This window comes from Pipistrellus hanaki, assembly GCF_964339955.1.
Source record: "Pipistrellus hanaki genome assembly, chromosome: 6".
Lineage (NCBI taxonomy): Eukaryota > Metazoa > Chordata > Mammalia > Chiroptera > Vespertilionidae > Pipistrellus > Pipistrellus hanaki.
In genome coordinates, this window is record NC_140508.1 from 66,382,755 (window position 1) to 66,409,979 (window position 27,225).

Here is a 27,225-nt window from a genome sequence, read left to right on the forward strand (position 1 = left end):
GCCCAGCAGTGCCATCCAGTGAAAATATAGGGACCACTTATTTTATTTGCTACTAGAGGCCCGATGCATGAAATGGGTTCATCTGAATCCATTCTGGCTTTGTCCAGAAGTCTGTCTGGATGGTCGTTCAGCTGTTTAGCTGTTCGGTTGATTTGCATATTACACTTTTATTATTATAGATGTTCTAGCAGCAATGTTAAAAAAGGAATGGAGGAAATTAATTTCAATAACATTTCATTTAACCCAGTTTATCTAAACCACTATGATTCCAACATATAATCAATAGGAAAATCATTAATGAGATACTGTACATTTTGTTTTCACATACAAAGGTTCTGAGGTCTGGTGTGCCTTCATTGACAGCATGTCTCAGTCTCAGTCTGGACTAGCCGCATTTCCAATGTTCAATAGCCACACATGGCTAGTGGCAAACTTAGTTATCTCTAGCTGAGCAGGCCCTAGAGAGCTGATCTGAATTTAGAGGGAGCTCGAAAAAGACACTGATCTAGAATTAGAAGCTCTATAGAGCTGTCTGGTAGAACTTTCTGTGATAATGGAAATGTTCCCATATCTACCCTACCATCGGGTGGCAGCCACTAGCCACATGTGCCTGGTGAGCTTAAAATGTGTCTGGTGCTAATGAGGACCTGAATTTTCAATTTAAATTCATTGTAAGTGACTTAAATGCAAGTAGCCCCATATGACCAGAGGCTGTCCCATTGGACAGCACAGGCCCCCAGAGACACATCTAGACTGAGTAAGAGAACACAAAGGATACAGGTAGTTCATGTGGGAAACTGGACAGGAGTCTTATTTGGCCGAGAAAAGAGCAAGAGTGACAGGATTCAAGATGGTAGTGAGATAAAGTGGGGGATCGAGAAATACAGGAAGCATGCAGAAAAGAGCAGGCTCTTGGAGTGAGAACAGGACAGCTTGAGACAAGAACATAACCAGCATTGCTCAGCCTGGAGCGAGTGGGAAAAGACAGAACGTGAGAATAGTTGAGGGGTAGGCATCAGAGGGACAAAGGGAGGAGGTGATGAGCTGAGGGGGGCCCAGGGCCATGGAAAGAGAGCAGGCAGAACAAGTTAGAGGAGGGAGGGGGACATGGTGGGAACACAACACAGGGAGGGGAGAGAAAAGAGGGACAGTTGTAGGAGACAAAGGAGGGAGGAGCGAGTGAGGAGGGTTGGACGGGAGCATTAGATGCCCCCCTTTATGTAGGTGTTTCCATGTCACTTAAAGAAAATGATCTTTTCTAAAGCCTCTCTACTTGGTGACTCCATCTTCACCAAGTAGTGAGGCTTTTATTTTTCTAAGGGAAAACAAAGAACCGTGCTGTCCAATTCCACAAGCAGATCTTCCTCCATGCCCGTTAGCTATCGTCTTGGATCTCTTTAGACCTGCAGTCCAGTTTGGTAGCCACTAGCCACATGTGGCTGTTAGAACACTTAAAATGTGGCTAGTTCAAATTAAAACTAGTAATTACTTACTGATTATAACCAGTAATTACTTACCTGATTGGAATAAGGTCCAGCCGCTGAGCTCCCGTGTCATAGTCTTAGCGGGGTAAGAGAAGAGGATCGTGCCTTCTGGCCTGCAGTGAATCCTCTCTGCCTGAATCAAGCCTATTCATGCTCCATCCCCTTCGAGAACACAAAGTCCTTGTGTGTGGGAGGAAAGCCCTCTTCCTTGCCCAGTGTACTTTCTTTTTCACTAGCATAGCATGGATGTGACTCTTCAGTAAAAGAAAATCAGTTGAGCCCCCTGCTCCCTGCCTGTGCTTTTTCCAGCATGTGATCCGAGGGAACCGCCCGATCAAAACTGAGATGGCCCATCAATTGTATGTCCTACAAGTCCTGACCTTTAACCTTCTGGAAGAAAGGATGATGACCAAGATGGACCCCAATGACCAGGTAGGCGCTAAGTGGGGCAGAGCTTCCCTGACTTACGCTGTGTGCTGTTTGATGTGCTGCACTCCACCCTCAGGCTGTGTACTGAGCGCCTGCTGTGTGCCAGGGACCTTGCTTAGATGTGTCTGCACAGACGGTTTGTCTGCTCTGAGAAATCCAGCTGTGTGCCTCCCCATGTCCTCTTCCTGCTGGTGACCCTCTGCGCCAAGCCCACCTCTGTCCTGCTAAGGGAGAGGTGGTGCCTCTTCAGAGATCCATCGGGGCCAGAGTTCTGCCCAAGCCCCACCACTCTTTCTTTTCCTTGCTTCCCTTGGTTAGCTGATTCACCTGCTGGCTGTCTGTTTCACTTCAGGCTCAGAGAGACATTATATTTGAACTGAGGAGGATTGCATTTGATGCAGAGTCTGACTCGAGCAATGTCCCTGGGAGTGGGACTGAAAAACGCAAAGCCATGTATACCAAGGACTACAAAATGCTGGGATTTACTGTAAGTTTCCCAAAGCACAGACCTCAGTAGGCCTTCTTCTCTGACAGGAAGTCAGAGGGCCCACCCAAGTGAGTCCTGGGCATCCCTGCTTCGTAACGGTGGCCTTGGACTAGATGGCACTGAGAAGCTGGAGGGCCTTGATCCTCAGCTTGCTTATGCAGTGGCAGAGTCACGGTTTATGTGCAGCATTTGGCCTGTGAAACAAAGGCATCTGTGGCAGGGCCAGCCGGTCAGCCATATGGATGGAGCGGAGACCCCTTACCACAGCAGCGAGGTTCTCTGAAAAGCAGGCGTGGGGTATTTTATGATAGGATCAGCTTGAGGATGGAGTTAATTCATTTAACTATTTATTATGCGCCTGCTCAGTGCCCAGCAGTGTGCTATACGCTGGGGTTACAAGGTGAGTAAGCCCAGGGGTCAAGGGCTCGCACTCTCATAGTAGCGACGGCCGAGGAAAGAGCTACAGTAGATGTAGATCTGCAGTGCTGGCAGCATTCAGATGAGGGGCAAGGGCTTCCGCTCAGGTGACACTGCGCACAGAAAGACTGCCAAATCTTACATCAGTTTCTTCTTCCTCCAGAACCATATCAACCCAGCAATGGACTTCACGCAGACTCCTCCCGGAATGCTGGCCTTGGACAACATGCTGTACTTGGCTAAAGTCCATCAGGACACCTACATCCGGGTAAAGGCTGGGGCAGCTTTCTCAGTCCTGGTACCTCATCTCTGGCCTCCCTCCCCCACCTCCCTAGTCCTCTCCTCCCTCACCTCCTTTTCCTCTCCTCCCCAGATCGTCCTGGAGAACAGCAGCCGCGAAGACAAACACGAATGCCCCTTTGGCCGCAGTGCGATTGAGCTTACCAAAATGCTCTGTGAAATCCTCCAGGTTGGGGAACTACGTAAGTCTGTACAGCAGCCCTGTAATCGGGGGCTGAGTGAGCTGTGATCAGCTTATCCTCGTTAATGGGAGTCTTGGGTATTGCTTTGTTCAAGCTGGCAGTTTGAACATGTTCAAGAGCTATGCCACCATCCACTCCCAGGTGCAAGGACTGGCTGAGTCTGTCACAGGGCAGAGGCCAACCAAGAGCAAGCGCCCTGGAGAAGAAGGCTCAGGAATTGGGAAAGGCCCATCCTACACTCGTCACTAGCCGTGGTCCTCGTCTTGGTTTTGTTCTTCAGGACTTTGGTGCAGAGGAACCAACGCTCCTGGACATGAGCATCCAGCTCATCCCTTTCCTGCCTCTTTTCTCCCATAGCAAACGAAGGGCGCAATGACTATCACCCCATGTTCTTTACCCACGACCGAGCCTTTGAGGAGCTCTTCGGAATCTGCATCCAGCTGCTGAACAAGACCTGGAAGGAGATGAGGGCAACAGCCGAGGACTTCAACAAGGTCAGTGACACAGAGCTCTGAGGTCCCTGGGCTGAGACCATCACCTGTGACAGCTGACCAGAGTCGGAGAAATCCTTGAACCGGAAAACCAGCCTCGTCTGCAACAACACATCACAAGACTGAGGCATGGTCCCCTCTGGTTGTGCTTCCTCTGTCATCTTGAGCAGATGTCTTCCCCTTGGTGCCCTGGCCCCTCAGCTGCCCGTGGAGCAGTACTCACCCCTCCTGTCTTGCTTAGGGGCCAGGAGGATAAGCACAATAATAGCTGTGGTTTGCTGAGCACTTATGTGCAGGCACTGTTGCTGTTTTGTGCATTGGAAGCATCAGGGAGAGGTGGATTGGCATCATATGCAGGTCATGGATACCTACTCAGAAGTCATTCCTCCGTGCTTTCTGAGTGACCGTCTCGGGGAAGCACACAGGGCCCTCAAAAGCTGGTACTCTAGACTCGAGTGTTTTGAAGCTGATCACCTCATTGGAAAAAGTTTGGGAAGTATAAAGAAGAAAGTGTTTGCTGTAATTTCACCACCCAGTGATGACCATTTTTTATGGGTTTCACTGTAGTCCTTTTTTCCTGTAGATTTTTCTTCCCTGATGGAGAGCTGACCGGATGTGCAGTGTGATTCTCTGTTTTTCCTTTAACTGTTGTTCTAGGGGAAGTAATACCTTTTTTTGAATGTGCCACAGTGCACCAGGCATTGTGCCTCCATATAGCATCTCATAATCCTTCAGGCAGCACGTATCAGAAGATTTGTCTTTCTCTGTCCCTTTGAAGTGTAAGGAGAGTGTGGTTAAGTAACTTATTCAAGGAACAGATGAAGGGACAGAGTTGAGATCTGAATCCATTCCTCTCAGACTCCAAAAACCTATGCTCATTCCACAAGGTTGACTAATCGAAATGTATGAGAAGTAAGACATTTGTCACAATCAGTCATTTCTCCTAAATAACCATCCAAGGAGATGTTCTTAGTACGTCGGTGCTCTGTTCCCCAACACGCATCTTTAGTCCTGCTGTGCTCAAGGTCCAGGCTCGGGCCAACCCTTGGTGCCAGAGGCAGCCTGTCTGGGTGTCAGAGCAGGGGCGAGCTGGCTGCCTTCTTCCTTCCCCTGTAGGTTATGCAGGTTGTCCGAGAGCAGATCACTCGTGCTCTGCCTTCCAAACCCAACTCTTTGGATCAGTTCAAGAGCAAACTGCGCAGCCTGAGCTACTCTGAGATTCTGAGGCTGCGCCAGTCCGAAAGGATGAGCCAGGATGACTTCCAGTCCCCGCCAATTGTGTAAGTACCATCCCGTAGGGGGCCAGGTGGGGGAACCCAGCCCCACTCTGCCGTCCTTCCAAAGCTCGCCGTGACCTTCCTTTCCCCGGTACGCGGCCACCTCAGGGAGCTGAGGGAGAAGATCCAGCCCGAGATCCTTGAGCTGATCAAGCAGCAGCGTCTGAACCGGCTCTGTGAGGGCAGCAGCTTCCGGAAGATTGGGAATCGCCGAAGGCAAGGTGACAGGGGCCTGGGGCGCTGTGCGGTCCTTACTGCCCAGAGCCACTGCCCGGGGAGGGAGCCTGCCTGGGCGGGCCCTGCAGGGAGCAGGCAGGGAACACAGCATCCTGTGTGTGCCCAGGCCTTCCCCACAACTGTCCTTGCTCACCTGTTTTGGCTTCCCTTGTGTTCCAGAGCGTTTCTGGTACTGCCGCCTCGCACTGAACCACAAGGTCCTGCACTACGGTGACTTGGACGACAACCCTCAAGGCGAGGTGACATTTGAATCCCTGCAGGAGAAAAGTAGGTTCATTTCTCTATTGCTCTGACCTGGTAGCTGGACTTGATCTCAGGAGAGTTCTAATCCTGGCTGTTTCAAGCTGACTATCTGGTCTTGGGCCACATGTCTCTCTGGACCCGTTTGCTTATCTGTCAGAGGGCATGTCTGCCTCCCTCACGGGGCTGTTTGGAGAATTCAGTGAGATCACAGAGGGGAATGGGCTTTGCAGACTGTAAAGGGTGATACAAAACAAAGTTGAAAGGCGGTGGTTAAGAGCAGACTACTTGGATTCAGATCCTGGCTGATTAATTCAAATCAATTTCGAGTTCATTCTCCTCTCTGCCTTTTTTTCTTCTGTCAGAATAATAACCATATCTCCCTCATAAGAGGATGGAATGCTTAGTCTATGTAAAGCAGTTAGAACCAGTAGCAGGTGAAACTGTTAGCTGCCACCACTGCTGTTTGCTGTGGTGGTGTTGTCACCATCATTACTGTGATGTGACAGTAAGGTGAGTGTCAGAGGCCCCATGCCTTGGGGAAAAGATCCAAAAGCCCAGTCAGATTTGACACAGCCCTGCAAGCCATGGTTCATGGGCAGCGACCCCAGAGGGGGAACAATACCAGGCGACTCACCCGGAGCTGATAAAGCTCTGTGAGTCTGGGGGAGGCTTCCCTTCGAGCACCGAAGCAAGGACCAACTTGCACCATGAAGCTCCCAGAAACTAATTCCCTTCATTGATCAGTTCCTGTTGCAGACATCAAGGCCATTGTCACTGGGAAAGATTGCCCCCACATGAAAGAGAAAAGCGCTCTGAAACAGAACAAGGTGAGTGGAGCGGCAGTCCCGAGTCAGCTGCTGTCACAGGGATTCCTGGTGCAGGCGGTGGTCGCGGTCTCTCGGGTGCATGCTCTCGCCCGCATTCTGTCTCTCTAATTCTGAATGTTTTATTAAGAATAATTTTGAACATACAGAAAAACAGATAGAACCCCCATATATGCATCACCCAGCCTCACAGCCATGGCAAAGTACTGTCTACCTTCCTCCCCTCTGTTACTTTGAAGAAAACCCCAAGTGTCACATCATTCTGTCAGTATATAGAATGTATCCCTAGATTATGAGGGCTCCTTTAACATAATCCCAACAGCATTATCACATTTAAAAAGAAATAAAAATTGTTATTTAATGTCAACTCTTCTATTGATGTTTGGACTTCTACTAATTGTTTTATAAACATCATAATTTCTCTGTATAAATATGCAAATGCGATACGTATAGTCATACAAACATCTCATTTTGTTTGCTAAGTGAGAGGCCACACTTCATGATTAGTCTTTTAAGTTTTGTGGTTTTTTTTAAATGTGAAACGCTTTACATATTTGCGTATCATTCTTGCACAGGGGCCATGCTAATCTCCCCTGTATCGTTCCAGTTTCGGTATATGTGCTGCTGAAGCGAGCGCCTTTTACGTTTCTTAATTCATAAGCCCCCCTCCGTCTTCCCATCTTTCTTTCTCTTTGCAGTTTATTAGTTGGAGGAACCAGGTTGCTTGTTTGGTAGTTTCCCAGAGTCTGAGATTTGCTGACTGTCTCCCCACGGTGCAGTTTAACTTGCTCCTCTGTCCCAGATCTGTACAGTGAGGGAGAGATGTAGAGGCTTGATCCACTTCAGGTGTGACCTTTTTTTTTTTTTTTTTTTTTTAATAAGACTACTTCCTAGAGGGTTTCATGTTCTATCAGAGACACATACCATGTGGCTATCTCTCTTTTTGTGGTGTCAGTTCCCCGAAGGCTCATGCCTCCTTCCGCTAGTAAATAGGCTTGATAGCTAGTGATATTCGAATGCAACCCGTCCTTTTCATTTATTAGCTGAACTACTTCTCTAAGAGATACTTGCTGTCACCTACAGTTGGTTTCCCAGTGGTACCGTTTATGTAAGAAAGGAGGATAAATGCTGAATTCTTTCCTATTGTGCACCTAGAGTTAGTTCCCTTATGCCATCCAACAATGACCAATTATGTATGGGTGTCTTGTTTATTTTCCAGTATTATTATGAACTCAGGGTTTAAGCAAATTCTATTTTTTTTTTTTTAACCCATTAGTTATGTTGTTGATGCTCACATTTCTCCCATCTTTGGCCACAACTTGTTTTCATTGTTGTGGGTTTAAACTGTTAACACCTTTCGGTTTAATTACCAAGATACATATTTAAAGGTAATACATAGTCATGGGCTCTGACATTTTGAAGCTTCTGAGTATTAAGTCAGTGTTTTTCAACCTTTTTGGGCAAAGGCACACTTGTTTCATGAAAAAAATCACGAGGCACACCACCATTAGAAAATGTTAAAAAATTTAACTCTGTGCCTATATTGACTATATATAAAGTAATTCTCTTGAATAGGAATCAAACACAAAGAAAGTATTTTATAATTACTTTATTATGAAATATTAAGTAAACAAAATAGTGAAAAATTATAAAATTCTTGTCTTGTCTGCACCTACGGCACACCAGGCAACATCTCGCGGCACACTAGTGTGCTGCGGAACAGCGGTTGAAAAACGCTGTATTAAGTAATCACTTTCCTCCAATCTTAAGAGTATCACCTCATTGTAGGCATGACTTGGGTGGGGAGGGGTGAGTTCAGGTTGATCAGTCACCCTGGGGGCCCCATCTCCAGCCATTCGTGTGTTGGATGGCATCACATATGACTCAGCACATTTGGTGATGGTGCCAACTCACAAGGACTTTGGCCAAGATCTTGGTGTCCCAGGCCTTCCCCAGAACTGTCCTTGCTCACCTGTTTGTTCCACTAACTGAAACCTTTCTCCTGCAGGAGGTGTTAGAGTTGGCTTTCTCCATCCTCTATGACCCCGATGAGACCTTAAACTTCATTGCGCCCAATAAGTATGAGGTGAGTGGCGTGGCGCTGCCTTGCACATCCCAGCCCTCTGCGATTCTTCCGCCAGAGGGGAGAAGCGGGCACAACAGGAACGTCCTGTCCCCCCTAACGCAGTCGCCTGTCGTGAAGGCTGTTTGACACAGGGTCTGCCACCCGGGTTCCTTTTCCCCTGAGCTGGGCCCTCCAGGTCTCTCTTCAGCGGTAGCTGCAGGTTGTCATTAGCAAGACAGGGCCAACTAGGGCTAACTTATTTGCTGGGACTAGGAAAAGTTTCCTCTTTTCAGTTTCTAGGGAACCTAACACATGCCCCTCCTCAGGGCTCCTGGCCATATGCAGTGGGTCTGGCTTGGGCTTTGAAGCCAGGTGGCCCTGGTCCTGCTGACCCAGCTTGCAGTTTCAGTTGCAGCCCTGGAAGATATGTTACCTGAGTCACTGCAGTTGAGACCACACGGTCTGGTGAGCTCTGAGCCATCAGAGGAAGCTGAAGGCGGGAGGAGGAGACCGTTAGGAGGGACCTGAGCTGCCAGCAGAGCTTTATTGGGAGGAAGTGAACTAGCAGGTGGGGAGGGAGGCAGGGAGCAAAGGCATGGAGAAAGATGGAGCAGGAGGGCCGGGAGGGCTGAGAACTCTCTGTCATTCCCTCGCTGTGAGACCCTCCAGTGCCGTTTCTCTAGTACTCAATTTCAGCATTTATTGACTGGGGGGCGGGGAAAGTGTTGTTTTTGTTTACTTTTTTAAAAACAAAAGTGAGTCCCACAGTAGTTTCTTTTGTGTCCTGTTCTTGTCACCTAATTTGTAGTCTTCCCTCCCCATTACTAATTTCAAGGGCATTTCCAGGTACTTGCTGCCCCAGTCTCAGGTCTGGTTTTGCTGTGTTCTCTAATTGTATTTCTTAAAGTCATATTTTATATTATCTTAGGGAGTTTAAATGTCAATCTCTCTAAAAACCAAAAGGTCAGGCCCCTGGTGCTTACCACAGGCTGTGTGCTTACACCGACTGTACAGAAATAGGAGGCAGAGTAAACCCACCTCGTATACACCTCAGCTCAGGCCCTCTGCCTGGTCTGATTGTGAATGGGGAGACATTGAAAAACAAACAAACAAAACAGAAGGTCTTTTGAGGCTCCCAATTTACCTTTGCTATTATCCTACGTCAGTTTTGTCTACGCTGACTAGTTCCAAAGGAGACCAGAGTGAGTCCTAGGAAAAGGGGCGTGGCAGGACTCCTGCTGTCCAGGGGCCACCTTCTGATGTTCTGCAACTTGCTCCCCCAGTACTGCATCTGGATTGACGGCCTCAGTGCCCTTCTGGGGAAGGACATGTCCAGCGAGCTGACCAAGAGTGACCTGGACACCCTGCTGAGCATGGAGATGAAGCTGCGGCTCCTGGACCTGGAGAACGTCCAGATCCCGGAAGCGCCCCCACCGGTGCCCAAGGAGCCCAGCAGCTACGACTTTGTGTATCACTATGGCTGAGCCCGAGCCAGCGGCACGGCACCCAGGAGGGCATTTGGGACCCAGGAGAAACACTCAGTCTGGTGCCTTGTCTTTTGCTTGTACAGAATCCATAGGGACTGTGGTGGCCAGTAAATGCCAGCCATTCCACCAACCCACCTCTGACCACCCAGAGCTTCCTCTTGGTCCCCATCCACTCTGAGACATGCAGGCAGCTGCTCTGCCTTCCCATCACTGTGGAGCCTGGCTTTGGGCCATGAGGATCAAACAGCAAATGCCCTTGCCCTTCAGGCCAAGAAACTGCTTTCTGAGCTGGATAACAACAGCCACTCACCTTTTCTTCCTGAGCCTACCCTCCCGTGGTCAGCTGGCTCCCATGTGGGCAAGAGCTGGCCCAGGAAAGGCGGCTGCAGAGGACAGTGCTAGGCATGTTGGGAGCCCTGCAGAGACTGCCTTTGGGTGACCCTGTGCCTGTCTCAGATCTAAGTAGAGGCCTTGCCCTTGCTTTTGTCGTCTTTGTGAGGGCTCACTCCGGCCTCAGACAGGGCCACCATGTGGCTGGCTGCTGAGGCTCGACACTGACTTCTCCTCTCGGGATCTACCAGGCCTTTCTTGCTCACGTAATTGTCTGGGCAGATGGAAATGCCTCCCTACCAGCTCACAATCTCCCATCCTGACCAGTCAGAGACATCAAGGCTGAGTCCCACCCTGTTAGTCTCCAGGAACTCTGCAAGGAGCCTGCGGTGAGGTCACTAGAGTCCACTCCCCTCCCCACCCTTACATCTTTCCCTTCCTCCCGGGGAGACCACCCACCCAACCCGAAGCGCAGCCCTCCAGGAGGCTTTCCTTCGGCCTTCCAGACCTCGGCAAGTTGGGCTTCCCTTCCTGCCCATCTCAGTGCTGTGGTCCCTGCCATTGGCCATGACTTCAGGGAGCTAGCTGGAGGCCACCGCTGTGCCAGCGGCTTTCCCTGGTGCTGCCGCACGTGTAGACCACACGCACAGCCTCTCTCCTTGGACATACGTGAACACAGTGGCATTCCGTTTTGGTAGCCTGGCACGGTAGGTACTACCCAATGAAGAGTGTACTATATATTTTCTTTACTATAGGTCATACTTATACAGACGTGTATATATATTTATATAAGATCTACCTATCCTAGGATGGAATGCTTGAGGGATTATAAAATTGGAAGAAAGAAAAAAAAAAAAAAAGTAACACTTCCAGTTGTGAGCCAAGATTGTAACCTGAGAGCAGCCAGGAGCTTCCTGTCAGTAACATGTTTTCAATAAATACTCTTTCATGTACAGACTGTGGTTCCTACTTCCTACTAACAGCTCTTTCTCTGTTACTGGCTTCCTGCCCAAGGGAACTTTCACCTTGACAAGCCTTCATTCCCTTGTGTCTGGGGGACTTGAGAGAGTGCCAGCCGGAGTCCTCAGCCACCTTCCCAGGGCCCCTTTCTCTTCAGCCACCCTGCCTCCCCGCCGCCCCGCACACGGTACCTGCTGGGTAAAGATGCTCACAGATTGTCACACCAGGACACAGTGTTTTCTGCTCGGGCCTGCTGAGTACATCGGGGAAAGACATGCACACCCCCGTGAACACGTCCTCCCTCCTCCTGTGGCCGGGGACACAGCCAGGGAGCAGTTGGAGTGCTTGTACCTTACAGAGAAAACACGTTCCTCACCCGTGTGTCGCCACGCTTAGTGCCCAGCCTTCCAGGGGCGCTTCAGGCTGTTGCTCCAAACCTCGGCCTTGGTGGTAGGGAGGCTGGAAGGAGCGCCTTGATGAAAATAGATACTTTTCTCTTGCCTCTGAGAGAGAAGGGGGCGAGGACAAGCTCACTCAAACCGCACAGAAATGCAGGCAGTACAGGCCCGGAGGACCGAAGAAAGCCCAGACCGTGGGCAGCGATGGGTGCCATTGTAAGTGATTAAGCCCAGAGCGAACTAATGCCTGTGAAATGCCAGCTGCTGGTGGTGAGGGCAGCAGCGGTTTGCGTAATAAACTGCTTACACTCTGGCCTTGAACCTTCTGTTCAGAGCAGCCAGGGAACCCAGCTGAGTCACTTGCAAGGATCCATGTTTGCAGCCAGTCTTAGAGCCAGAGCCCAGGAGGGGATTGGGATCATAGGGGGACAAAATGCCCCAAAGTGGGCCAGTCTTCAACCCTACCCTGCTCTGTCCTAATAGATCTCTGTCTGCTCTGCTGGCTCTGCCCTTTCTAGCCCATCCTGCGAGATGGTCTAAACTCTGCCGCTGGCGTTTTGGGGACCACTGCATCCCGTGCCTTGGCTACTCTCCCCATCAGGTTGTCCTCTGTCCCCTTACTCAGCCTATTGAAATGGGGATCGATCGTTCTTGTAAAGTTTCGGGCACACAGAAAATGGTTCACAAACGTTTATTATTTACTACCTTCCATGGACGTGTAGTGCCCTGACCTAGCACTCCCCAGCTGGCTTGTGCAACCAGAAGAAAAAGCCCATGAGCGTTATCTCTGCGGTTCCTTCCACGATTGCCCGGCACTGGTTTGGAATAAGGTAAACAATTGGCTCAATGGAAGTCAATAGGTGACCGTTTCCTGGGTGCCCGGCTCTGCTGCAGACACGGAGGCTCCAGAGCGAGGCCCCGAGGGTCCCAGTACGAGGGGGTGCGGGGGGCGCTGGGCTGCGGAAGGGGTGGCGGGGATGCTCCCCGGGGAAGGCACGCGACGCGGGGTGACTGCGGACCGGAGAGAGCGAACCCAGCTCCCAGGCCCGCCCCGCCCCCGCGGCAGACGCCCCGCCCCCCAGTGGCTTCGGGCGGAAATGTTCCTCCGACCGCGCATCGCCGGCCTCGCACTTCCGGCAGGAGGACCGCGGCCGGGAGCGCCGGGCCGAGGTGAGTGGGCGCGCCGCCGGCCTCCGCGCGCTCCCGGGGCGGGAGGGGGAGCCGGTCCGGCGGGCTCTGCGGGGCGCGCCTGGGCGCCTGCCCCGCGCGGAGGGGCCCGGGCTGCGCGCGCCCTCGCGGGCCGCTCTGTGCGCGCTGCCCGGCCTTTCCTGGGCCCCGCGGGGTGGCCTGCAGCCCGCTGGGCAGGAGGGAGGGCCCGCAGGACACTCGTGGGCAAACCGGGAACCGCCGGGGGCTGGAGGTGTGTGCGGAGGAGGATGAGGAGGGCGAGGAGGGCCCCGGGGGAGTCCGCGCAGAGGCCGGGAACAGTGTTGCAGGCACAGGGAACAGCTGGCGCAAAGGGCGCGGGCTGACGTGTGCTACTGACACACCGCCGGGCCAGCGTGCTGGGCGCCCAGGTGGCAGCTGGAGAGGGAAGCTGCAGCCGTCTTCGGAGGCCAGATGGTGGGAGGCGTTTCTGGGGGCCTTCTGAGGAGTTGGGGTTCGCCCGAGGGCTGCTGGGCTGCTTCTGTGCCTAAGCCCTCTCTCCAGGCTGCGGGATGGGGGGGAGGGTGGTTGGGGAGAAAGACGGAGAAGGTGCAGGGTATGGAAACGGTTGCAGTCAGTAGTGAAAGGTGATCGTGGCTTAGGCTGCGATGGTGGAGTAGAGAGAAGAGCGGAGGCGGGTGAAGACAGGACAGGATTGGAGAAGAGGGAAAGAGAGGTCAAGGATAGCTTCTGCCATTGATTTGGGGGTTGAGGCCTTAGTTATCAGATGTGATGCTGGCATTTACTAAGGATGGGGGGGGGGGCATGGATCAAGGACTCGGCGGGGGACCCTGAGGTGTAGGTGTCCTGAGTGGAGCCCATGTTAGATGTCCCAGCCTGGGGCTCGTAGGAAAGGTTGGGGCTGATGTGAGGAATTTAGAACTTGTTGGCCTGTCGATCAATGGCATGAGGTTATGCAAGATGAGAATTGAAGTGGAAAACAAGCCAGGCCCCCGGTGTTTAAAGGTTGGGTTGACCAAGAAGGAGGCCAGGAAAGCAGAAGAAACTCTGCAGAGTGCGGTGTGATGTCCAAGCGGCTTTCCCAGGAGGAGGAAGTGGTCAGTTGTGTAAGATGCTGATGAGACTAGAGACTTGGCCCTTGAAAGGGCAAGTGACTCCTGAGGCTGTGGGGCCAAGCCCGGGACGTTTCCCGGGACCAGGAGTGGGGTGTCCCTACCGTGAGCCAGCACATCGCGCTGTACCTGATGCCACTGACTCCCCTCCCAGGAGGCTCAGGACTTGATCCTCCTTTACAGTTGGGGAAACTGAGGTCCAGAAGTCAGGTGACTGGGGTCATGAAATAGGAAGGAGAGGAGCCAGGATTGGACCCAGGTCTTTCTCACTCCGGGCCCACACTTCGGACCCTGAGCCGCACTGCCCACGCTCTGGTTGGGAAGGTTAAGGGCAGCTGGGGGCTGTGGTGATACCCCAGCTGACGTGGCAACTGCTCCAAGCTACGCTGCCCCCAGGAAAGAAAGGCAGAATATGCAATGCCTTTGGTGGGCGAGTGAGATTTGAAAAAGAGTGTCTGCTCCTTTAAGCCTGGTTTCCCTTATCACAGAATGAGGGTGGGGACCTTATCAGTCACAGATTCCTTGGTCTGCAGCTGTGCTCAATAAATGCACCCTGAGTAAGTGGTCAGAAGATCTCCAAGGGCCCTACTAGCTGAGGTCTGTTGCGTGTGGGGTTAGGTGACCTGGAAAGTAGTCAGAGGAGTGATGTTAACTTTGGGACAGTGCTCCCTGCGAGCTGGGGTAGTCGTGGGGACTTCCTAGCGGCGGGGGACCTCACCGGCTCTTTGGAGGAAAGAGGGAGGGTGGAGAGTGTCACATTGTTGGAGCAGGAACCTGCAGCAAAGGCAGGAGGTAGGAGAAGCTGATTCACAGAAGGGTACACACTGCCCTGTCTTGGAAGCCACGGGGAGGGAGGGCTGGAAGAAAGACCTCTCAGTGCCGGCCGGCCTGTGGTCACCTGTGGTGCAGGCAGTGCTTCTCAACCCGGGAGACCTTCATCCATGTCTGGACACACTCTTGTTTTCATTACTTGGGCTGAGGGGCAGGGATGCCACGGGCTTCTGGTGGTTAGGGACCAGATGCTGCTGAATGTCCTACAGTGCACAGGACAGGCCTCTGAGTGTCCATCATGCCAAGTGGAGAAGCCCTGGTCTAGAGGAAGGAGTAGGAGCCTTGAGACCTGTTGAACCCCCACTGCCTAGCTGTGCTAGCAGAATTCTGACTGTGGGCGGTGCAGGGAGAAGAAGAGAGAGAACTATACAGGAGACTAATGCATCGGGACGGGGAAAGGGAATGGTGGCTGGATGGTAGTGGTGGAGGTCAGGAAATGTGACCACATTTGGGATATTTTTAAGATGGATCTGACAGTACTTGATTGAATGTAGGCTGAGGGGGAAAAAAGGAATCAAGGCTGAGAACAAGGTTTCTGGCCTGAGCAACTAGCAACTAGTGACTGGTGTGCCACTGGCTGAGGTGGGAGAGGAGCAGGTTTTGACAGAGGGCGGAGGACTCCTGGAGAGCAGGCTGGGCGGGAGGCACCTGATGTTAGACGTCCAAGCCAAGAGGACAAGGAGGCAGTGGGATATCCTGTGTTTGCTGGGGAGCGGGGTGGGGGTGGGGGAGGGAAGGAGGGAGAGATTGGGCCAGAGACCTTTCAAGGAATGGGCCCACGTTAGGCAAAATAGCACAGTGGCTCTCAGCCTCCTGGATGCTACGCCCTTTTTTTAATGACAAATATTTTGGTGATAACTCCCCCCCCCTTATTATCTTAAAATGAAACTTATGGTTCAAAAAACTGCCAACACGTATTTTGTTTTTGTTTTTGTTTTTTTTAATTGGCAATGTCCTACCCAAAATGTAAAAGAAACCAAAGGGAAGCAGTTGGTAATAATGTTTCAATATGTGAGTTCTGGGCACAGGCTGCTAGAAGCGACAATGCAGCAGCCCCGCCCGCCGCTCCTGTGGCACCTGCAGCAATGACGCCAGTGCAGCCGCTCAGCCCGTGGCAGCTCCAGCCCCGGCCGCCCCGCCCGCAGCTGGTTCTTCCAGACTGGGAGCTCGTGGTACCCTTTCATCACAAACAGTTCCGTCTCCCCTCAGTGTGCACAGTAAATGTGTTCTTGGAAATGTTCCTGCCTGAAACTCAGGAGAACCATGGAAAGACTGCCCTGTTCCCTGTCAAACAGAGTTGGGTTCTTTCTAAGCCTCTCTGGATCCTATAGGAATCTCAAAGTCCAGAGGCCGCAGACCGGGTCTCGGTGATGTGCACTGCCCACCCCACAGCCCCCACTCACTGAGAGTCAGGAGTGTCCCTGCAGGACACCGCCGGGTTCCCCCAGCCCCCTGACGAGAACCACAGCCCTCGGGAGTCCTTGGGGACAGGAGCCTGGGCCAGCTCCTGCTTGCTTGGGGAAGGGAGATGATACTGAACACAGAAACAGGGTGGATGCTCCTGCAGAAAGGACCGGGAGGGGAAGCTGGGGAGCCTCTGACTGATGGTTGTAGGAAGGCTTCAATGCAGAGGCATTTCTTTAGGGTGGGAACGTATCAAAGGAGGAGGCAGGGAGGGCACAGATGAAGCAGCAGGTGGGATAAGCTGGACGCGGGGGGAGGGGTCTGGTGTGCTCGGCACTCACTGGGGTTGGCCGGGTTGATAGGCAGCAGGGGGTGGTCTGGTTTGGTAAGACCCTGTGGCAGGCTCTATGGCTGTGACACTGGTTGTTAGCATCTACGGCAAGGTCGGTGTTGGTTACCTGGCCCATTTTACTGATTATTATTATTATTATTATTATAGAAATTCACCAGGGACCGGGCCTGTAACCCAGGCCTGTGCCCTGACGGGTGGCACATGGGTCGATGCTCAACTGCTGAGCCACACCGACTGGGCTCCTGGTCCATTTTAACACCTTAATGACCAGACTGGTGCCCAGAAACCACAGGCCCACTCTCCTGCAGTGAGTCGTTGCCGTATGGAGAACTTACCATGTGCCAGGTGGGCTGTAAGGCCAGCATGGGCATGGCGGGCCCGTCTTTCCGGAGCTCACTGCCTCCCAGGGGGCACAGACCATCATGCCCTGCGCAGGTCCGATGGAGAATCAGGGGGACCTATGAGAGCAGCCTGTGTCAGGGGCACCCATCACTCTGGGGCTGAGGAAGCAACATTTGAGCTGAAGATAAGTAAATCAGCTGAGAACGTATGGAGGGAGGGCAGAGGCCGGCTCCTCCAGGCGCAGGATGGAGCCTGGTTGCTCGGGAGCCGAAAGACGGCTGGCTGGTGGGACTCGGGCACCAGGGCCAAAGCTAAGCTGAGGCCTGCAGAGGCATAATTGCGCCTTTTTAGCCTAAAGAAGGGTTTCGATCTGTATCTTAAGAGCACTGGACGCCGCAGAAGGGCTTTAAGCAGTGGTCTGACACGATCAGATTTATGTTTTAAGGTCACTTTGGTAACAATTCATGGGGAACAGCTTGAGGCGACAAGAGAGTGGAAGTGGCCGGGAGCTGAGCTGGGAGCGCCGGTGCTGGGGTGGGCTCCTTCCCGCTCCTGTCTGCTCCCTCTCCCTGCGGGACAGGCCTGGGCGGGTGGCGTCAGAGGGCCCCGGCTCTGCCCAGGTCACCAGCGCTGCCTCTGTCTCCTTCTAGCCTCAGACCTGGGCCCTGGGAGCCCTGCCCGGTGACCATGGAGAGGACTGGCTGGGTCCCCAGCCCCTCAGGTGAGGACGCGGCCTAGGCTCCACAGCCACCCGACATGGAGTGAAGAGGACGCCTCCCACCGGGCGGGCGACGTGCTGGTTGCGAGTTCTTGTTGGAGGTCGTGGCCGGGCCCAGTGGCTCTCCCTGCGGTCCGCCTCCAGGAGAGGTGCTGCCCCCGCCCACCCCCGCCGGGCAGCCGCTGCTCCTGCAGATGGGGAGGTGGGCCCTCGACGTGGCCTTTGTGTGGAGGGCACTGCTGACCCTGGGGCTGGTCCTCCTCTACTACTGCTTCTCCATCGGCATCACCTTCTACAACAAATGGCTGACCAAGGTGACTGGGAGCCTGCACCGCGGGGCCGGGAGGGAGGTGGCGGGGCTGCAGTGCCCCTGACACTTAACGACAGGAAGGCACGGGCTTCCGCCATCACATTGGTGATGGGACAGAACCCTGCAGCCAGCGCTGCCATGCCACGGATTCTCCCGAAATGTTTGCATTGCGGGGTGGGGGTTGGGGTGGGGGGCACAGGGATGAGCTGGGGAGACTTGGGGAGCTTAAGCAGCAGCTGTTGACCAACAGGTAGCAAAGTAGTCCAGTACTCTTAATGGCTGGCACAGCCATCCTGGCCCAGCTGCTGCTTCCTGGGTGTGGCCACGGGGAGGGGCTGGGGCAGGTAGCTGACAGGCCGGTGAAGGCGGAGACAGCACTGAGCTACCACTGAGGCCCATTCGTCAACCTGCTGTCTGTGTGGCCTCCACGCTGGGACTAAGTCTGATGCCAGGTGATTGCAGTGTGGGTGGAAGCCCTGCAGAGCCCTCAGCAAGCTCAGAACCAGGGCCATTGCCACCGGGCGGGGGAGCCGGGTCGGGGGAGCTAGGTGGGGGGAGGGGGGGGAGGGGGAGCCGGGTGGGGGGGGGTAGGGGGAGGGCTGGCTGCTAAGCCGTGCCGCCGGCTGTGCTTTGGCCCCTGCAGAGCTTCCACTTCCCCCTCTTCATGACGATGCTGCACCTAGCCGTGATCTTCCTGTTCTCCGCCCTGTCCCGGGCGCTGGTCCAGTGCTCCAGCCACCGGGCCCGCGTGGTGCTGAGCTGGACCGACTACCTCAGAAGAGTGGCTCCGACAGGTGTGTGCCGTGGGGAGCCCGGCAGGAGGAGGGCTGCTGGGGAAGCCATGGGCCCGGAACAAAAGGAAGCCTGGCTGGCCCCTCTCCCTGCCCACCCATGTTCCCTCACTCCTCTCCGCCTGCCCGCCCTGCCCCACGTCTGCCTCATGTGTGCTCCCCATCTCCCCACTTCCCCGTGCACACCACACAAAGGCCCAGTGCAGCCGTAGCCTTGTGGTTGCCTTGGCCTTGAACATGCACACTGAGCTGCGTTTCCAGGCCTGGAGGTGGTGGTGAGCAGAGCATGTGGTCTCTGCTCTCGGTGCTCGGCGGGAAGGGCTCCCCAGAGCCAGGGCTGAGGGGGCTGAGAGCTGGAGGGCGAGTGGGCCGGGCGGCCCGGGGAGGGGCGGGGCGTGGTGCATGTGGGAGTCTCTAGGGAACTGAAAGAGTCTTGGGGCGCTGAGAACTCCACATTGGCGAGAGGAAGTGAGAGGGTGGACGGGGTCAGGTCCTGGGGGCCAGGTCCTCCTCTGTGACCACTCTGAAGAGTGTGCAGGATCGGATTGACATCTGTCAGCAGGGAGGGTGTGCAAAGAATTAAGCAAGTGGGAAGGATACAGGCCCCAGCCAGTCAGAATGCACCTCAACCTGAATACTGGAGCAGACCCCCTTCCTCCCCCCGTTTTGTGAGTTAACCTTTCAGTTGCTGGGTAGAAAGGAAGGCCTGAAGCCCCAGAGAAGGCGGGGGGACTCATGGAAGTGTTCTAATCACTGGACCGCTCATACCACCTGCCCTCTCTCCCCGGCGTGCCCGCGGGCGCCCTGTGTCTCCTCAGCGCTGGCCACGGCACTCGACGTGGGTCTGTCCAACTGGAGCTTCCTCTACATCACCGTCTCACTGTGAGTACGCCCCCCGCAGGCCCGTGTTCCCTGTCCGGCCGGCCGGCTGTCTGCACACCCCCTCTGGGGCCAGCCGTCCTCTCTGAGCTCCTCCTTGACGCCCAGCAGCTTTCCAGAAACTTCCTTACGCTGGGCAAGGCGATGCTGGGCTCTCTGCAGGCGGCCGGGGGCAGCCAGGAGCTCGAGCAGAGAGGACGGTGCCTGGGGAAGGCATGTCGGTGCGCAGTGCACAGCTGCACGGAGGGCCCGGCAGGGACTGCTCATCCCATTTTGGCCTCGGAGAGCACAGTCTCTGCCTTCTCCTGCTCTGCTCTCATCCTTCCTCCCTCGCCCCGGTCTCCGCTGAGGGCAGGTGACAACAGCTCAGTGTCAGGCCTGCAGCCTTTCCTCCCGGCTGGTAACGAGAGGCCTCTCGGAGGTTCCTTCCGTTCGAGGTCACCTATCGGCCCAGGGGACTCGGGCGCCTTCCTCTGGTCTTTTGCGCCCATGTTGTCCTGCCGCCCTGAGCAGCGCCCGTGGCCCTCGGGGAAGTCAGGAAGCTCCCCGCCTTTCCGGCCCACTGACCACTGTGGGGTCCGTTCTGGATGGCGGGTCTGAGCCCGGGTTCCAGCTGTGCACTGTGGCCACCTTCGCTTCCAGGTACACCATGACCAAATCCTCAGCCGTCCTCTTCATCTTGATCTTCTCGTTGATCTTCAAGCTGGAGGAGTTGGTGAGGCCCCAGCACCCCCTTAGTCCCTCCTACCCCCTCGGTGGTAAGCATGAGAGGGGGCGGGGGAGAGCCTGAGCAGCGGCTCCTCACTGGGACAGAGGAGACAAGCCCAGCCCGGGGCCAGAGGCTCCTGGCGCTGAGGAAGGACCCAGCACCAGGCACCCCTGAGCAGCTTAGAAAGCGGTGTGGCGGGGAGGAGGGGAGAGGCCAAGGGGGGCAGGAGTGTTGGGGACAAGCCAGCCGGATGCAGCCCTGCACACTCCGTGGGAAGAAGCTGACCAGGGCCTTCCAGGGTGCTGGGTGGGGAGAGAAGGGCCGGTCAAGGTGGCTGCCGGCCCCCAAACTCCAGGTGGGGTGACCGGAGACTCCCCAGTGACTGCTGCCTGCTCCCCTCCCCCCCTCCCAGCGGGCAGCGCTGGTCCTGGTGGTCCTCCTCATCGCCGGGGGCCTCTTCATGTTCACCTACAAGTCCACGCAGTTCAACATGGAGGGCTTCGCCTTGGTGCTGGGCGCCTCGTTCATCGGCGGCATTCGCTGGACCCTCACGCAGATCCTCCTGCAGAAGGCGGATCTTGGTGAGAGCGGGGCCCAGCACAGGGGAGGGGAGGGGAGGGGAGGGGCTCCTGGGGGAAGGGGAGGAGGCGGCCAGGCTGGCGGCTCACCGTGTCCCCATTCTGTAGGGCTCCAGAACCCCATCGACACCATGTTCCACCTGCAGCCACTCATGTTTCTCGGGCTCTTCCCTCTCTTTGCCGTGTTTGAAGGTAGGTTGGGCCGTCCACCTTGGGGCACGTCAGCACAGCCGGCCCCCAGCCCCCTCTCAGCCCGGCACTGTGCCCTGGCAGTGCCCGGTTTGTGTGTCTGAACAGACACTTAGACCAGACGGCTAGAGCCCGGCAGGATAAACGTCACATGGAAATGTAGGAAGCATGGTAGGCGGCAATGACAGTGAGCGTGTCCAGCCCCAGAGCTAGGCCAGGGCTGTTCTAATCGTTATACGTACATCACCTCTTTTAATGCTCCCCAAGCCCCAGCGGGCAGTACTGTGAGTCCTCATCGTGCAGGTGAAAGAAACCGAGGCAGAGAGGAGCAGAGACAACCTTGCCTCATAAACGAGCCTGAACTTGGATCTAGGAGCCGGCTCGGAGTCCCTCCTCTTAGCCACCCCCTGTGTCCGCCTCTTAGGAGGAGAGGTCACGCTCTGTCCCGGGGTGGGAGGCGGGAAGGCTTCCCAGGCGGTGTATCTGGGAGGATGGATGGGACTCGGACAGGCTGATGGGGGACCGGGGGGAGCACCCCAGGAAGTGGAAACAGAAGGTCCCGAGGAATGGAGTGTGTGCTGATTGCAGGAGCGTGTACTGGGGGGCCGGGGGTACAGGGAGTCTGGGCAGGTGGGCAGTTCCCCTCCCCTGTCCTCTCCCAGAGAGGAGGGTGCGGGAGGATCGTCCAGGCTGGGAGGTGCACAGCACCCTCCTTCCTCTGATGTTGTGGGATTAGGCTCTGTCCCCCGTCTGTTTATCCTTCCTCCCAGAGTCCCTACTGTCCTCAGGGTCATTACAGGAAATTCTGACCCGCTTCCATTTAAGTGGCAAGCAGTGAAGCGGCTCGGACCTCAGAGGAAATTACATGTGGCCCCGTTGTCCAGGAAACTTCTGTCTGCAGCCTCATTTTTCCCTCTTTTAAAATCTCTTCCATTGTGTCCCCGGGAAAAACGCCACACTCTCCCTCCGCCCCGGGTGTCTGCACCGCTCCCCATCTCTGCCAGCCCTCCCCCAAAAGCCCCGAAAGGCCCTGGTCGTCACTTAGCAAAGCTGCATGGATTTAACTCCTTTAATCTTTTCTGGTAAATTAATCCCCCAAGCGCCTTCATTACTTATGTTCCTTTCCCCGAGCCCCTTCCATTTGCCATGCCTCTGCAGTACTGCTGAGCCCAGCACAGGCAGATGTCCTACATCGGAGGCTGTTTGTGGGGCCGGGGCGGGTGGGAGGGGGCTGTCACTCTGTTTCTATGGTTCTCCCCTCCAAAGTCTCAGAGTCCTCAGCCAGCCTCCTGCCCCTGCAGGAGTGTCCTTTGTGCCTAGTCTGGGCTCACCTCGCATCCTGTGAATACTCTCAGGGGCCTTTCCTGCAGGGAGGGGCCCCAGGAACCACCCTCTCAGACGGACAGTGTGGAGCGTCCGGAGCCCTCTGAGAGCCTAATTCGCCCCCGGGATGCCTGTGTGGGTGTCCTGGAGCGGGGGGCCGTGGCTTTTGTCTAGTGTTTATATGCAGTGTGTGTGTGTGTGTGTGTGTGTGTGTGTGTGTGTGTGTGTTTATTTTGAGAACTGTTCATCAGATTATACCATCTGTTTGAGAAACATGCGTCTAGTCCCAGCCGGTTTGTTTTATTGGAGGGGAACCTGCTCCCAAAGTGGGGCGTGTCTCGGCCCGTCCCCACAGCTGTGCAGTAGCTGGGCCTGGGTGTACACGAGTTTTGCCGCTGTCTGTAGGGGCCCCCCTGACACGGAGAACCGACGCAGCCTCCCCTGCCCGTTTCCCCGGGGGCTGAGAGTCCTCACTGGTGCCTGCCCCACCTCTCTTGGGCCCATCGGTTATCACAGCTGCCGAGGCCATGGGGAGGCACCGCCCTCACCGCTCCGCCCGCAGATGGGAGGGAACGCCACGTGGAAGGGTTGTCCCTGTGGTGCCGCTGCCCCCGTACTGAGCGCAGGGTCCCCGAAGCCCTCCTGCCACTCCCTGGGCTCTGGGGCTGCCGTCCCGCTTCCTGGTGTCCCCAGGTCTCGGGCCGTCTGCGTGAGCTCCTCCCGTCCTTGTCGTGGGGCCTGGCACAGTCAGCAGGGGTTAGGAAGCGTGCCCTGCGACAGGGGCCGTTCTCACCGGCTGTGGCTGCGGGAGGTGAGGCCGCCTGGCAGGCACACCAGGACATGGCCCCCCTGTCTCCCATTGCTTCCAGGTCTCCATTTGTCCACCTCTGAGAAAATCTTCCGTTTCCAGGACACAGGGCTGCTCCTGCGGGTGCTCGGGAGCCTCTTCCTCGGCGGGATTCTTGCCTTTGGCTTGGGTTTCTCCGAGTTCCTCCTGGTCTCCAGAACCTCCAGCCTTACTCTCTCCATTGCCGGCATTTTTAAGGTACAGACTCAGAGGTGAGCCCCGGTCCTGTCTCAGAGAGGAGCCAGCCGCTCCTGCACCCCAGGGCCTATGGAGAAGACAGGGAAGTGCCTCGTTAGGGTGCTAAGTGCCATGCTCTCACCTGTACCCCCCAACTTCACCGCAGCCCTGTGAAGGGGGAGGGTCATGAGACATGAGCTGCTCCGACCCCAGAAAACACAGCCAGTGGCCGAGCCGGGGTGCAGAGCCAGGTCCGACTCCACTAGGCTTGGGACGCGTTTACCTTTTACAAGGAATGCCAACTTGGTCCTTTGGCAGCAGCAGGGAGCCATGGATTGAGAAGCCCCCACTCAGACTCATCAGTATCAAGTTCTGTGATTGATTGGTGATGTCTGCCATGGGCACAGCCAGGGACAGTTAATCAGTGCCCTGTGCCGGCCTAGCCTGCCTTTACCTCTCCCTGGCAGCCCTCTTGCCTTTCCTCTCGTCACTTCCCTCTTCCCTACACCACGGGTCTCACTCCTTCCTTGGAGCTGAGGGAGTTTGCTGCCTAAAAGCAGAAGCGGGGGCTCCCCAGGGGTTTTCCGATTGCCAACCAAATGATGAGGCCGGAGCCGTGGTTCTCAGAATGAGTCATTGCACAGTGCCATTGGCGGCCGTTGTACAGGAAGAAGCCCTAACCAGTGCATGTCCCACAGAGCCCTGTATGACGTCGCCTTCTCCCCCGGCAGCTGAGGGCTCCCCACCTCCGCCTTCCGGAGGGCTCTCCTTTGTTCCTGTGGACACAGCGGCTTTCGGTTTGCCTCTTTTTATCCTGGCAGTTCTGAGAAGGCACCTCCTGTGTGTCCTCAGTAACACCAAGGAGGAAGCATTACCCCAGGCCCCGGGAGCTTCCTCTCCGCCCTGCAGGCCGGCCGCCCTGTGGTCTGCTTAGTGCCTGGCCCTCTTTGCAAAGGGGCCCACTCCTCCCGCCCATCACCTCCCCTTCCTGCTTCTCTGCCCGCAGGAAGTCTGCACGTTGCTGTTGGCAGGTCATCTGCTGGGCGACCAGATCAGCCTCCTGAACTGGCTGGGCTTCGCCCTCTGCCTCTCGGGAATATCCCTGCATGTCGCCCTCAAAGCCATGCACTCCAGAGGTAACCGAACCCCTCTCCTACGCCCGCATTCATGACTTTCTCCCCACGACTTCAGCCCCTCTGATTTCCTCCCGGGAAGAGGCAAGGGGCCTCGGCTTTCCCAAGTAGTTCCAATCTGCACCATTCGGCCGCCTCCGCGGTTGCTGCCTCTCTGCTGGGCATGCTGGTGGCTGTGCCACGGCCACTCCCAGGGAGACAGGAGTCCTCTCCGAGGAGCTGGGGAGGGGGCCCGGTGACTGACACACACTCACGTAGGGCACAAGGAGCTGATTGGGGCTGTAACTGGTCTCTCTTCATCCCCAGGTGATGGCGACCCTAAGCCCTCGAAGGGGCTGGGCTCCAGCCCCGACCTGGAGCTGCTGCTGCGGAGCAGCCAGCCAGAGGAAGGGGAGAACGAGGCGGCAGAGGAGGAGGACTTGGTGGCCCAGGGATAGCAGCGACCGGCCAGGGGAGCAGCTTGGAAGCAGGCCGCTCCCAGCCTTCATCCTGACGGCAGCTCAGGGACCAGGTGGCCTCTCACAGCAGCTGGGAGCCGTGGGCCCGTAGTGTCCGGGCTGCGCCTCAGGGAGCACGGGACCCGTGGAGAGCTGGTCAAATGGGAGCACCAGGCAGAACAGGCCCCACGCTGTGCCGGAGTCACAGCCGAGGAGCAGAGGGCTGTGCTCAGCTGCTTGCCAGGCTCCGGCTGCCAAGATCATGATTTCAGAGGCGTCACGGCTGTCTCGGGGGCCTGGGCCTAGGCTGCAGAGCAGCTGGGGGGAGATGGAGAGCTGGGGGCTTCTCACCCGGACAGCTCTAAGCTCCGAGAGCCGGTCTATTTATAGTTCGGAAATAAAGGGTTTACAGTCCACTGGTCACTTCATGTTGCCTGGACGCATGGGGGCAGGGAGGGGCAGTCGGCCTGGCTCCTGCTTTCTCTGCCTGGGGCCTCGCAGGTGACTGGCCAGACTCCAGGCCTTCCCGTCACGTGTCCTCCTGCTTGAGCCCAGCACCCTCTCGGGGCCCGAGCACACCTGCAGGCAGGAGAGGGAATGTGTGCTGAGCACCATGTTCTGGGGACCTTAAAGCTTTTCACAGCCAGGATCTGAATCCTGACTGTCGCTTAGCACCCGTTACTTATTGACCAAATTATTTAACTTATCTGCAGTGGGGGTAATAAGTGTCTCAGAGTGGTCCTGAAGGTTGGAATCAGTTTAAATATTATATTAGTGTTTATTTTGAGAATCTTTTCAACAACCATGGATCCAAGACCCTAAATGAGTGGCCGACCTACGGGTCACAGCATCAGGTGTGTGTGCCCAGTGTTTGTCCCTGAAACACACGTGGATGGGGGGATGGGCCTCTGGGCCTTCCCATCGCCTACCCTGGACGAGTCGCTGTCTGTCAAGTGGGGAGGGAGGAGACAAGCCCCCAGCTCTGATGTGCTCTGGTTCTGAGGCCTGGCCTGCTCCTGGGAGCCGGTTTCCCCGCATTGGGAGGGACTCTGGCCACGGGTCACCCTCCCAAGCACAGGAGCTTGTAGGCATTCACAGCAGGTGGCGCCATCGCACCACGAGGTGATTCCCAGAACTGGGGGAACGACCACCACCACCACCCAAGCCCAGGCAGGCGGTATGGGTGTCTGTTGGAGGGCGTGGGGGAGACTGTTATAAGCTGTTCTGATAGGTTGGAGCCACGAAAGCCCCTTTTAAGCCTAGGAGAACGTTAGTGTTTGAGGCATGGGGCTGGCAAACTTTTTTAAGAGGGCCAGATAGTAAATATTTCCCATTTGGGGACCATCTGGTCTCTGTTGCAGCCTCTCCAGTCTGCCGATGCAGCAGGACAGCCGCCGTGGACAGATCCCACCACACGGGCAGGCTGTGTTCCAGTGAAGCCTTATTTATAGGAATAGGACCCGGCGCGTTGGCTGCAGTTTGCCAACCCCTGCTGCTGAAAAAACCTTGAGAATTGTTGAGTCCCGCCCCCACCCAGTCCACGGAGTCAGGGGGTGGGTGCCGTGACTAGTCTGAGGTCCTCAGAGCCTCCAGGCTCACGTTGAGCTTCGCCGCACAGAATTCTCCCGTACCCGGGAGGTATGACAGGAAGGGCTTGCTGAGGTGCCTTATCTGGTTCCTGCACTTCTGCTCCCCTGGATTCTGCAAGCTCAGGATTAAAGGAAGCTCGTGTTCCACGAGATGATGGGCGAGCTCGCAAAAAGGAGGGGTCAGGACCCCCTCAGCCCTGCCTCTGCTTGGGAGGCTGGTTGGGATGCAGGACACTTGGGCTGCAGGAGGGCCTGCCAGGATCCCCTGGCTCAGGTGGACGAGAGCTTCCTGCCTGCCCCTCCTCCCACCGCCCCCTCTTCCCACCCAGGGAGCGAAGGCTGCTGTCTGGTGCAGTAATTACAGGGTGCAGAGCAGAGGCCAGTGCCGCCTGCATGTTAGGTTCAATGACAGCCCCTCACTTAGCAGCAGTTACCAGCTGATCCTAGAGTAGGGGCTCCTCCCCCTGCCAGCCCCATCGCCTGGCCTCCCAGGCCAGACCCTGTCCACCCTCCGCTTGGAGCCCTAGCAGCACCCATGCTGTCTGCAGCCCTTGCATCGCAGGGCTGCATCGTTGCCATGGTAACTCGGTGCTTGCACAGGTCTCAGGAAGCTCAGGCTGTGACTTGTCTCTCCAAGGCTGTGCTGTCTGTCCCCGAGAAGCCTGCAGCTCCAGGGCTTCTGCAGAGGAGGGAGGAGGGAGTGTGGGCTGACCTGCAGGTTCCAGT

The 27,225-nt window shown here is 55.8% G+C and overlaps 2 protein-coding genes across 4 annotated transcripts in view; both read left to right on the forward strand.

Moving 5' to 3' along the window:
- Positions 1-11,206, forward strand: part of ELMO2 (engulfment and cell motility 2) — a 36,097-nt gene extending 24,891 nt beyond the window's left edge. The window contains exons 11-21 of one of the 3 annotated variants that reach the window (XM_084887841.1): positions 1,794-1,916; positions 2,266-2,400; positions 2,981-3,085; positions 3,191-3,299; positions 3,657-3,793; positions 4,907-5,070; positions 5,176-5,288; positions 5,464-5,571; positions 6,292-6,374; positions 8,380-8,457; positions 9,720-11,206. In XM_084887841.1, the coding sequence (XP_084743967.1) occupies positions 1,794-1,916; positions 2,266-2,400; positions 2,981-3,085; positions 3,191-3,299; positions 3,657-3,793; positions 4,907-5,070; positions 5,176-5,288; positions 5,464-5,571; positions 6,292-6,374; positions 8,380-8,457; positions 9,720-9,920 (1,356 nt within the window). In that variant the 3' untranslated portion in view covers positions 9,921-11,206. Of the gene's footprint in view, positions 1-1,793; positions 1,917-2,265; positions 2,401-2,980; positions 3,086-3,190; positions 3,300-3,656; positions 3,794-4,906; positions 5,071-5,175; positions 5,289-5,463; positions 5,572-6,291; positions 6,375-8,379; positions 8,458-9,621; positions 9,658-9,719 lie in introns of those variants that run through there. The other 2 variants (XM_084887843.1, XM_084887842.1) reach the window with 2 other exon arrangements.
- Positions 11,207-12,643: 1,437 nt separating this feature from the next.
- On the forward strand, positions 12,644-25,324 carry SLC35H1 (solute carrier family 35 member H1). Its single transcript, XM_084886953.1, has 10 exons — positions 12,644-12,781; positions 17,470-17,851; positions 18,491-18,641; positions 19,457-19,520; positions 20,160-20,232; positions 20,639-20,807; positions 20,913-20,996; positions 23,186-23,361; positions 24,347-24,476; positions 24,780-25,324. The coding sequence occupies exons 2-10, from the start codon at positions 17,732-17,734 to the stop codon at positions 24,908-24,910; spliced, it is 1,098 nt and encodes a 365-aa protein (XP_084743079.1). The 5' UTR covers positions 12,644-12,781; positions 17,470-17,731; the 3' UTR covers positions 24,911-25,324.
- The last annotated feature ends 1,901 nt before the right edge of the window (positions 25,325-27,225 follow it).

Bases quoted from the DNA above. Each gene is read 5' to 3' on its own strand.
- SLC35H1 (XM_084886953.1), top strand. From the start codon at position 17,732: ATGGGGAGGTGGGCCCTCGACGTGGCCTTTGTGTGGAGGGCACTGCTG. The intron at 18,642-19,456 runs GTGTGTGCCGTG...GTGTCTCCTCAG, and splicing joins CAGAAGAGTGGCTCCGACAG to CGCTGGCCACGGCACTCGAC. The intron at 19,521-20,159 runs GTGAGTACGCCC...CTTCGCTTCCAG, and splicing joins CTCTACATCACCGTCTCACT to GTACACCATGACCAAATCCT.